The sequence below is a fragment of the Lemur catta genome, chromosome 8, assembly GCF_020740605.2.
Source record: "Lemur catta isolate mLemCat1 chromosome 8, mLemCat1.pri, whole genome shotgun sequence".
Classification (NCBI taxonomy): domain Eukaryota; kingdom Metazoa; phylum Chordata; class Mammalia; order Primates; family Lemuridae; genus Lemur; species Lemur catta.
The window spans coordinates 22,657,215-22,670,029 of NC_059135.1; the positions used below are offsets into that span (position 1 = coordinate 22,657,215).

A 12,815-nucleotide genomic window follows, 5' to 3' on the forward strand; every position below is an offset into this window, starting at 1 on the left:
AAAAGAATTAGCTCGTCCATACTTTGTTAATCACATGTTTATACACACTTGTGCATGTGTTCTCTTTTTATGTCAAATACCTAACTCTCAGGTGGTAAAATGCTTTTTAATCTTTCTCACATTAATTTAAAAATATTAATAAATTGAATTCTTAATATAAATATATAAGTCAGCAGAAATGAATGGTCTTAATGTAGTAGCTTTTACTATACAAAGTAATGTGACATTATGAAAAAAGCCACATGGGAAATGGCATAATATTATTTAATTACAGGCTAATTATAGCTAGTAACCTCTTTACATTCTGGCATTATATACACTACATTTGTTCTTGTCTAGTCACCTGCCAGAGCCCTTTCAGTCCAGTTTAGATGGCCATCACAATGTTTTTTTGCTATTCAATGGTGATAATTGTGCTTAACATGACACTTAAGGCACTGAACTCTCCAAATGCCAGCTGAAAAGAAAGTCTAGCTTGTAGAATTAGGGATTTAGTGCACAGGGCCAGACTCTGAGATTAAACATAAATGCTTTGAGTAACTATAAGCTTAAATAATTTGTCACCATTAGCTAACTTTAATAAATTAAAGCAATTTTCGGTTTTGAACTGCATAGATGGATAATAAGCAATTTGAGCATCAGTGACCATAAATAGTGTATTTATGACATTGAGAAAAAAAGCTTTGTGAAATTTGAGAAACACAAATTTATCTATAAAATTGACTATAAAATTATCAAATTTTGTAGTATTTATAAGATTGTGATATGCTAAGTAAAGAATACAACCTTCGTACTGTTACAGCAGTGTTTCATTAACCAAATGTTATGAAGGTTATTTGTAAGTGGAGGTATTATTGGCTGTGTTGCAGGCCTGCATGAATTTCAATGACAGTGGAGCATGTGTCACTCAGTGTCCCCAAACCTTTGTCTACAATCCAACCACCTTTCAATTGGAACACAACTTTAATGCAAAGTACACATATGGAGCATTCTGTGTGAAGAAATGCCCACGTAAGTAACAGAATAAGAAAAATCAAATTAATTAGATCATTATTTGAAATCAAAGAAATTTCATGTAAGTTCATTTTAATTCAAAACTTATAAGAATATTGTGAATTATTTTAGGTATGAGTACTGTCACTCCCATTTCACAAATAAGGAAATTAAACCAAAAATTTAAAGTGATTGGTCTAAAGTTTCATAGCAAAGGAATGACATGCCTGCGTTCATTGTAACGTGTTGTAGATGTGTTGTTGGCTTGTGAACTCTTATTTTCACTGTGCCCCAATTTTATTACATATCATACCACTTCTCAGAAAAATGATTAGTTTAGTGGCAGCAAGCTATGTAATGAATATGATCTGCTTCTAATAAGAGTGAATTTTTACCTAAAATGATTTCTGATTATTTATTTATACCAGAATATATAACATTATAATTTTAATATCAAATCTAATCTTAAACAAAAACAATATATATAAAGGGTATTTTAAGGGATCTTTAGCAAACTGTGAACTCAGCCTGGGGATTCAAAATGATCAACTTGATTTTCATGAGGTATTCAGTATAATATATAATATGTCTTGATATTTGCTTGAGTCAGTTTCTTTTCTTTGAGTGACTAATGGGACATTTCCTCTATGTTTTACCTATTGGAAAGGCTGAAAAAAATCACTACATTTCTCCATATACTCACTTAAAAGAAGGCTTTACAATCTACAGCATACAGCATACAGATATCATGGCTTTCTTTACTTTGTGTATGTGATGTAGTAGGAAGTACAGGTTGAGTATCCCTAACCTGAGAATCTGAAATCCAAAATTCTCCAAAATTTGAAACTTTTTGAGCACCAACAAGATACTACAAGTGGAAAATTCCACAACTGACCTCATGTGATGGGTCGCAGTCAAAATGCAGCACACAACACATAGTTTAATCAGAATCCCCAAGGGAAAAAAAAAGAAAACCATCCCAAACCCCTTCAGCTATAATATATTTTTTCCAGGCTTGCTCAGATTCCCCCATGCAAGCACACTTACAAAATGTAATTAGATGGCACACGTGCATGTCAGCACACCAACAGTGGATTCTCCACAATGTCCCACATGGGGCCAAGACCTATGTGCATTACTCACTATGTTTTTGTTGTTGTTGTTGTTGTTTTGCTTATTCTCTGCTCTGTGATATAAAGATATTGTTAAAATGTCAAAAAGACTTTCAGATACTCTTTATGGGTAACAGTGATAAGAATAAGAAGAAGCATTTATGTTTATCTGTAGCACAGAAAGTCAAGCTGTTAGAAAAACTGGACAGTGGTGTAAGTGTGAAACATCTGTAGAGGAATATGGTATTGGAATGACCACCATATATGACCTGAAACAAACAGAAAGATAAACCATTGAAGTTCTGTGCTGAAAATGATGAACAGAAGTTAATAAAAAATTGAAAAATATTGCATAAAGCTAAAAATGAAGATCTTGATTGTGTATTGAAAGGGTAGATCTAACACAGCCTGAAAGAGACCAAAAAAAAGAAGAAAGAAAGAAAGGGTGGATCCATCAGTGGTGCAGTGAACACATAACATGTCATTTAATTGTATGTTGATCATAAAACAGGCAAAGATCTATCACAATGAGTTTAAAATGGAAGGGAACTATGAGTATTCAATAGGCTTGTTACAGAAATTTAGGAAAAGACACAGCATTAAGTTTATAAAGATTTATGGTGATAAAATATCTATTATCACAAAGCAGTGGAGAAATTCATTGATGAGTTTGTCAAAGTCATTGCTAATGAAAATCTGATGCCAGAATAAGTATATTATTCTGATGAAACATCGCAGTTTTGGTGTTATTGCCCCAGAAAGACAATGACTACACCTGACGAGACAGCTCTTACAAGAATTAAGAATGCCAAAGACAGAATAACTGTGCTGGGATATGCTAGTGCAGTAGGCACACATAAATTTAATCTCTTATGAGAGGTAAAACTTGCATCCTCACTGTTTTCAAAAAGTGAATTTCTTACTGGTCCATTGTTATGCTACAAAAATTCATGAATCCCTAAGGACATCTTTTCTGATTGGTTTCACAAACATTTGTACCAGCAGCTCATGCTGAGTACAGGGAAGCTAGACTGGATAACAATTGCAAGATTTTGTTACTCCTTGACAACTATTCTGTTCATCTTCCAGCTTAAATTCTCACAAAAATAATGTTTATGCCATGCCCTTTACCCCAAATGTGACTTCGTTAATTCAGCCATGTGACCAGAGTATCTTAAAATCAATGAAGAGTAAAAATAAAAACATGTTCTTGAACAGCATGCTAGCAGCAGTGAACACAGGCATGGGTGTGGAAGGATTTGAAAAGGAGATTAACATGAAAGGTGCCATATATATTGTTGCCAATGCCTGGAATACAGTGACTGAAGACAAAGTTGTTCATGCCTGGCACAACCTCTGATCTTATGGCTATGTTCAGTGGTGATGATGAAAAAGATGACTTTGAAGGATTCCATATGTTAAGTGATTAAAAAAATAATATCTGACCTCTTTATATATGCAAAAAGTACACCTTCACAGTCTGCAAACTGGAAGAAGTAGATACTAGAGAAGTTTTCATCTCTGATAATGAGGCTCCAGTTGTTTATTCATTGACCAATGGTGAAAGAGAAGAAATTATTCTGAAATAAAGTGATTGTCAATGAAGATGATGTTTTTAGCACTGCAGAAAAGTGTCTATAGATGACATGAAAATATGTGATGGCCTTATTGAAGGAATAGAGCAATGTACATTCATAACAGAACAAGAAATCATGCCAGTTTATAAAATCAAAGAGACATTTCTAAGACAAAAATTATTGTTAATGAGTTATATGACTCTGGAGGAAACATTTAAAAAGCCATCCAGCAGAATGTCTCATCATCCCTACAGGACCCCCACCCTGGTCCCACAAATGCTTCTGATTTTTCTTTTCACCTGAAAAAATGAAAACCCAGTATCATGGCTGTATACTGAAAGCCTGCCATTGTTTCTTGTTGTTAGTGTTTTTTAACAGCTATAAAGGTATTCTGGTGATGCTACTGTGCTGCTTGGTTATCCCGAACACATTATTTTTTCACTGTATTAATGTTATATCATATTTTTTTTGCTGTCAAGTTTTTATGTGTGAATAAATGTAAGAAAATGATTGCTTGTTGGTAGCATATAATAGCATATAAATTCAGAGTCAGGAATGACGGTGTTGCCCACAACCACAGATTATTCACATGGGTAGCTGAGATATTAACACCTTTGCTTTTGACAGTTCAATGTATACAAACTTTGTTTCATACAGAAAATTATTAAAATATTATATAAAATTACCTTCAAGCCATGTGTGTAAGGTGTACATGAATCATAAAAAAATGAAGTTTATTTTTAGACTTGGGTCCCATCACTAAGGTATCTCATTATGTATATGCAAATATTCCAAAATTTGAACCAAATCTGAAATCTTTGGAAACATTTTTGGTTCTGAGCATTTCAGATAAGGGATACTCAACCTACATGAGGGACATGGGATTAGAGTGGCTGTTGGATGTTAACTTGGAATACAAAATTCTTCATACTTTATGCCCACTCCCATGAATTCATACATAACCCTCTACCCCAGACTCCCTTTTTCTCAAATTGTCCAATATTTCATCTCCCAGGGCAAGCTACTGCCCATGAGTCCATATAAATTCTAAGCTTAGGCACTTCTCTTTCCACACAAAGTGAATGGTGAGTTGCATTACTCAGAGCTATGCCCTTTGGTAGAATTTTCTCTTGCCACTATCTTTCAAGTCTACTCCTAAATGAGGCTGCATGCAGAAAATCTGCCCTTCCTTTTCAGCTAGCCTATATATCAAGCTTAGTTTTCGTCTTCCTTTCTCATCTTGTCATAATTACCCTCTCTTGCCCCCCATACATCCATAGATAAGAGCTGACTCATAGGTATGAGAGGGTCCAGCATCCTGGTGGATGTCATGGGAGTAGGAACCACCTGCTTATGCAGTTTACTTGTGCTTCTGCCCTTACTCATATCCAGTCCCAAAGGTACTGCTTTCATTTTACAAGGTACTGCTCTTGGACCTGTCTAGCATTATGACATTATAACAAAACTTTGTTCATGATGGACAATTCCATCTACAAGGTCAATCAATGACCCATGGTTAGGTGCTCCATCTCTACCAGGACCCAGAAACACGTCAGGAGCTGTTTGTTCAATGGTGTACAGTCCTATGCTGCAGAGAGTATGGCTTACCTCTAGTAACCTAGAGGTCTCTGTTGTGAGTTTCCAATTGGGACTTGCCATAGCTCCACATGGCATATTTTCCCACCATGGACACCTCCAATATCATAGAGCCTCTTGGGTTTTATGATCCAAGTAGCAGAGTTGCTTGCACCATAGCCTGGATCTATACTATATGCCTTTTCTCCTCTGGGCACCCCTCAAGGCCAAAAGCCCTCCATACTATTCTATATTGTGCTAGAATAGTATCCCAGGCATGGAAGGATGCTGCCCTTAAAAGCAGCATGACCTATCAGGTGTTATGTTTTCCCTTTATTGTGGGAGGCTCTAGATGCAATAATTTATCCTTTATTTTGGAGGGGATGTCCTGGCATATCTCAGGTCACTGGACTCCTAAACATTTCACCCAATTGTTAAGTAATAAGAAGCCCTCTGTCTATTTGCTGTACTTTTTCTAAGGTACTACTCTTTCAAATTTTGTTTTGTTTCTTTGTATAAAAATATGAGAAAGCATCTGTGGCACTCCATTGAAAGACAGAACACATTATAAATATTTCCTCCTAAATATGAAGTGCACTTTCTTGATCCAGGGCAATTCAACTTAAGCTTTATTTGTGCTTCATGAACTTGAAGTATTTTTAGACATCAAACTTGCATCATGACTTGAAATGAAGTGGAACTATTGAAAAACACAAACTAAATGTCATGTACTTTCCTAAGTCTATAAAAGAAATCTAATCTATCTTGGGGGCAATTCAGGATGTGAAGCAGTGGCCAAGTACTAGTTTTTGTTAATGCATACTGCCTTTGGATTTGAATGTGGATGGTTGGAGGTACTATTTCAAGTTGAGATACTTAAACAAAGAGTTGTTTTAGGGGAAGAGAAATATGCACTATCAGTTATGCTAATCATTTTAAAACCCTAAAGTATTTTGTTTTAAACTTGTTTGTTGAACATTAACATTATTTCTTATTTTCCTTTTTTTTTAAAAAAATCAGATAACTTTGTGGTAGATTCCAGTTCTTGTGTGCGTGCCTGCCCTAGTTCCAAGATGGAAGTAGAAGAAAATGGGATTAAAATGTGTAAACCGTGTACTGATATTTGCCCAAAAGGTGAGTGATAGCTCAGATTATTTTGGTTAGAACAGGAGCCTATACCAAGGTCTTAAATTTACCTTTTAATAGACCAACGAAGTTAGCCTCTGAGAAAACACCCACTCCCACAACCAAACCTGCCCACAAACACTTTCTATGACTTTGGACAGTTCCTCAAAGTATCAGTTGTCATAACAGCATGCATTGTTAGTTTTGCATTATATCTACTAAAATGGTCCAGATAAAATCAGAGTTAACTTTGATAGGAACTCAGAAATAAAGTTGCATTTTATTCTATCACTAGTAAATTTTAGAAGTTTTGTACCAAAACAAGGGTTCACACAGTTATGTTAGCATCACAACACAAATATGTTGTTTTGTGTTGACACTGTACACAAAATGATCTGCTAAGCATAAAAAGAAATGCAAAGGGGCATGCAACATGACCTTACTCTCCAGATCTTAAAAAAAAAAAAATGAAAGATATATGAAAATGCAAGGAAGTTTATCATAAATGTTAAATAAATATTTCAGATAATTCATGCTATAGAATTTTAGTAGAGAAAGAATTTTAGAGAAACCCTCCGATCTGTGGGTTCTCAAATTCTTGACCAGAATGAAACTTAAATAAGCAGAACAAAAGTACAGTCCAAATCTCATGTTATTAAGCTTTTTGAAGTATCAAAGAGTGCCTTAGAAAAGGACAACTTCTTTCCTTTACACTACATTCTAAAAATTGTTTTTAAAATTGCTGGTTGTAGACCCTTAGTACATAAGCCATGAAATTATTTTACTAAGGTTACCAGCATTTCAAAAGTATTAAAATAATATTTTGAATAGATTAGAAAATAGGTAATTTTATGTAGTAATGGGAAGTATCGATTGATGAAGGTTTTGTTTGAGTTATGTATGTGTTGTGTATGTATACTGGGTATTGATTTAAAGTATAATTCCTACAATGAATCATGGTCACTAGAATATAGTGTAGGGACAATATTTTAAAGCGAGCCCAGTAGTAAAAGTTGAATGAGTGAACTATTAACTTTTTAGAAAAAAATTCTTTTTTAATACATTTTTTCCATTTTACAGTGAAAAAACACTGCCATTTTTACAATGAAAATGTGATTATTTATTGGCCAAAAATAAGTTTCTCGATCCCCTGATTGTGAATCTTGTTTCTACAGCTTGTGATGGCATTGGCACGGGATCGTTGATGTCAGCTCAGACTGTGGATTCCAGTAACATTGACAAATTCATAAACTGCACCAAGATCAATGGGAATTTGATCTTCCTTGTCACTGGTATTCATGGGTCAGTATTAAATTTTTGTACAAAGTTATTTTACAATGTGTAGACAAAGCTGAAGGGATACTTTAGCTATGTCTGTTTGATTCCTCTTGACCCAAAAGAGTTTTACCTTTTGCTAATGCTCTTCACCAATGGAAGGAAGGGCTAATGATAGCAGTGATAGTAAACCAGACGTTAAGGGCAATCCACATTTGGGTAACTACTTAAGTTTGAAAATACAAATTTGTATCTAAGCTAAAATGTATTTTCAGGACATTCTCCTCAAATCCATAGTTTTCAGCAAGCTTAAATCCATAGTTTTCAGCAAGCTTGACTTATTTTTAGAAATGTTTAGGAAAACAATATCAATTAATGAGGTGAAAATCTTCATTCAGATTCTTAACTGATTAGGTCAAGACAACATAAATGAATATTCCTTTAAAAAAATCTCACATAAAACAAATCAGGAAGTTGAAATTCTCCTGAGCCTATTTTAGAAATCTCTTTGTCCTGATGCATTTTTTTCTCTTTTTTCCCTTAAGTTAGGAAGTTAGTACTACTGTTAAGAGAGCTATTAAATGAATTTCATTTTGATGATGAAAATTGTAACATTATCTGGGCTCCTTTCTTACAGAACCACCTGCTGGTTTTAACTGGGAAAATAATGAAATTTGTGTTCTTTGAATTGTAAGAAAAATGTCAGTATTTTTACTGTATATTTTATCTATTTGTCTATAGTATCACTTAGTCCCTAAATATTAGTGCTATGGGCTACAGATAAAGAATATCGCTCATATATTTAAATTCAACATCTTCCTCTGAACATATATCATTTCTAGAAGCAAAATAATCTAACACATTATAAATAACACATATGCATTTATAAGAACAATAAGAGCAAAAGAACAATGTGTTTCTTTCCATTCAAATAAATTATTGTATGTATTATAGTTTAAAATGTCTCTTTACTTTAACAGGTAGCTTTTAATATGGTTCCATGTCAGCTATGATAATAGTATATATGTACTCTTTGCCCTAGATTTGTTGTATTTGGCCCAAGAAATGTTTTTTTATTAAAAATTAAACTTTAAGATTTCTAATTCATGTTTTAACACATTAACTGCCATGTAAGTTGTATTTAACTCATGCTGTTTTTGACCCTGGGGCCTCATGAAGCATATGCGACTCACATCTCTTCACCTTGGAGACGGGTGAACTATTTTTCAAGTTGCACATAACTCACACACAGAAGACACTAAAAAATAACATATTTTTCATTAAATTAGAAAGGATCATTTTGTTTTCAAAGTTTTTATTTTATTTTTGTAATAAAACACTATGGTCCCAAGGAAATTTTTTTTGCTAATGTGGCAGTCAATGTGTTAAAATATGTAGACTTGGTAATTCTCAGCCTACATTTCGGCATGGCAACAATCTGTTGGTGCTGGGTCATTTTGAGATGGAACACATTTAAATAACGTTACCAGAGTCCCCACTGACCCTCTGGATCCATTTACATTGCTGTCCTAGCTTCCTTGGCCCATTGCGTAGGAGACCTCGGTCAATATTTAGGTGCATCATTATAATTTAATGCCTGTGTGACATTTAATAAAGCAATATACTCACATTTTAACTATTTTTAAAACCAAATATCACCATGAATAAAAGATCATATCATGCTAATAATATTTTCTGAGAAATAAGAAGATAGAGCCACTTGACTTACATTGCCTGCTTTCATGTGGAAATAATGTATGAATTAGCTTCAAGTTTATCAGTATGGGGAATGATTTGAAATCATACTCACATGAATTGTATTAGATAAGTGGTTTTTGTCCCTAGCAGGCCCAATATTCCTCTTTTATATATTAAGGGTTTGACTCTTCCTTTTAAATTCTGAAATAAAATTTATAGATAATATAGCCTACCTACATACATAATTTTAAAAAAGCATTTTAATTCTCTAGTTATAATTTAAAGAAGAAAGAAAAGGAAAGTAATGTACAATAAAATATGTATTGTTAGGAGAATGCTAAGATTCCACCTATAATGAAAGTTTGGGTTTATGAGAAATAAGAATAAAAGTCATTTCATGTAAGAAGTACAGAGAAATAAGGCAGAACAGCTGGCCACTGGAATAGGAAATAACTAACCGGAGACATTGTTATATAACAAAAGGAAGAGGGAAATCACATTGATCGAAATTGGGGTTACAAGACTAGGGATGAATTGCATTTGGTCAAAGTATGATGAAGCATGAAGTTTGCACAAATGAGGTGCTATACATCTGGTAGGACATTTTAAGGTTGTACAAGACATGAGGCAATCCTTTGCTGTAAAAGACATTCAGCAGCCTTGGCCTGTTAAATACTATTTATTTATTACAAAAGGCGTATAGTATCTCCCAGTCTCTGGTACAACTGAAACACCTCTACAAATGTGCCAACTTCCCTTTAGTATGGTGGTACTGCCCCCACTGAAAACCACTGCAAGAATTTAATGACAATAGGATTGTGAATCAACAAAAGTGACCTGCTAATAGTTAAAATTCTTATAGATAACACATGGGTGGGAAGTTTTGAAAAAGACTTGATCTAGTGAGGTTCAGAATAGTTATTTTAGTCTTGGTTCATCATGGACCATATTTATTAAAACTCTGAATTTATACTAATTATAAAATGGCATTATATAATTTTTATTCACCTATGGCCTATAGTAGGGGAAAGTTTAATAAATAAATGCAAAATAAATAGATATTTCAAGGAATAAAAACATATCAAGCAGAGGAACTATGCATTCACATGTTTATAAGAAGAATATTATAGGCAAGTGTGATGGCTCACACTGTAATCCTAGCACTCTGGGAACCTGAGGTAGGAGGGTCACTTGAGGTCAGGAGTTCAAGGCCACCCTAACAAAAGTGAGACCCCTGTCTCTACCAAAAATAGAAAAAAAAAATTAGCAGGGCATAGTAGTGCACGCCTGTAGTCTCACCTACTTGGGAGGCTGAAGCAGGAGGATCATTTGAGCCCAGGAATTTAAGATTACAGTGAGCTATGATGCCACTGCACTCTAGCTAGGGCAACAGAGTGAGACCCTGTCTCAAAACAGATAAAAAAAAATAAAATTTTAGACTAACCCAGATTTTTAAGGAGAACAATATTGTTAATTCATCCAGGTAAAAAACATGAAACATACAGTGTGAAGCTTTTCCCTTTCATCTTAGGAAAGTACAGATATAGAGTTGATTCAGGAGACCTAAGACATCTTATATATGTATAGATATAGGTATGATCATGAATGTAATATGTATGTGTATGGAGAGAGAGAGACAGAGAGAGAGAGGGGTTTCAAATGTGAATAGCATAGGGTATTAGAAACAGGAAATGTATAGTAAATTAATGTGTTATCTCACTTAATTTCCATTACCCTCAATATTTTACTAACTGGCTTTTAACAGGATTGTATGGTTTGATCAAAATAACTGAGATTTTTTTTAACTAATAAAAAAGGAAAAATCATAATTAAATGAAGTTATGAATTTCAAAAACACGTTTCTGCATAAAGTAAATTTACTGGTAATTTTTTAATTAAAATTTTAATGTATAAAAGACTCAAGAAGGTTCATTGGCATAATAGCTTATAGCACAATAGTGCCATTGCTATAAATAGAAATAGGCACTTATTTCCTCATTTAATCAATTAGAATGGGAACAAAAGGAAAAGCTTAGTGTTTAGGGTTATCGATAAGAATTTACTTCTTCATGTTTTGTCATGTTTGACAGTGTTCATGTACCTGTGCTTAGGGTAACAAAATGTTCACCAAATAAGCATGTTTATGCTGTATCACAATGAGATACTGTCAAGGGGAGTTTCCATGATGGACTGCCATGATGATAGACAATGGAAGGGAGATAAGAGGATTGGTGATAAAGTGATTTCAGTGAAATTGTGAAAATATGTTTCTCTTTCTTCATCCTAAACTTTATTTTGTATCATCAAACATAATGACAGCATAGACATAATGTTCTTTTGCATGGCTCTGAATTTAGTTAGGAAAGTTCTTGATTTTAAAGTACTATAGATGTCAAGTGACTGTAGGATAAAACGCCCAAGAGGTACTTTGAAGTTGGTGAGTGGAATTCTGTCAACTTATTTTATGAGGGTCCTGAATCTCTAAAATTAACTATATAAAATTTCTGTGGTCCACTGGGCTTCATGCTAACATTCCAGAATTCATTTCATTCCTGGCAACCTAGAATTATTCTCAGTAAAGGTGTAGACTGACCCCATGATTGTATATTTGCCCTGAATTTTTTAGTCTTTCTCAATAAATCCGAGATATTTGATTATATGACCTGAGCTGTTCTATACACTGCTTTTCATCAAAGAACAAATTTTGAAAGCTCATTCTCCTACTGTAGAGCTAATATTTTCTCTGCATACAGAAGTCTTTGCATGTTAAGAAGTGAAGACAACAAGAATTTTCCCACATGGTATACTTCATTTTTTGGCTTCATAGTCATCAAAAGCATAGTTATTCATTCCTCATATTTTTACCTATAAATAGAACAAGCTTGCCAGAACATTTAATTGAGACTAAGCTTTTGAAAGATATTCATGTGACATTGAAAAAATTCTAATCAACAGTTTATGTGTGAATTATAGGGAAATACATTTATAGTGTTTCTCCAATCTCAGCAATATCTAGTGTTTGAGCCTTGTCTAGCACTCCATGTTAAACTAGTAGTATATTGTATTGAGTGCACTTCTTAGTTTGAAATAGTAATTTAATTAAGCAAAGATTTTTTTTTAAAGATATGGATGGTTTCTAATAAAGAAAAATATGCTGATGAACTGCAATAAGAAAGCTGGTACAAAGTGGTTCCAGAGATCAAGGTTGCTGGAACAGGATATAGGCCATATACCTATCTGGTTTTGAGGGGACTGTGGAGAGCCTTGACTGATAGCTCTATTAGGACTGCACACAATGGATAACTGTATCCTGGTGGTTATTGTCCTTACCAGAACGAAGGTTCTCATAGACTGATGAAACAACAGATATCTACAGCAAGAATAAAACTCATTTGATTGCTGAGTAGATACATACTTCTTAAAAAAGTATAAGTTCATTGTTCTTAGAAGGTTTGCTCTC

The 12,815-nt window shown here is 33.9% G+C and overlaps 1 protein-coding gene across 4 annotated transcripts in view; it reads left to right on the plus strand.

Annotated features, from left to right (window-relative positions):
- ERBB4 (erb-b2 receptor tyrosine kinase 4) overlaps positions 1 to 12,815 on the plus strand; it is a 1,045,679-nt gene that overhangs the window by 748,006 nt on the left and 284,858 nt on the right. For all 4 annotated transcript variants that reach the window (XM_045559045.1, XM_045559047.1, XM_045559044.1 and 1 more), the window contains exons 7-9: positions 870 to 1,011; positions 6,278 to 6,391; positions 7,558 to 7,684. In XM_045559045.1, the coding sequence (XP_045415001.1) occupies positions 870 to 1,011; positions 6,278 to 6,391; positions 7,558 to 7,684 (383 nt within the window). The remainder of the gene's footprint in view (positions 1 to 869; positions 1,012 to 6,277; positions 6,392 to 7,557; positions 7,685 to 12,815) is intronic.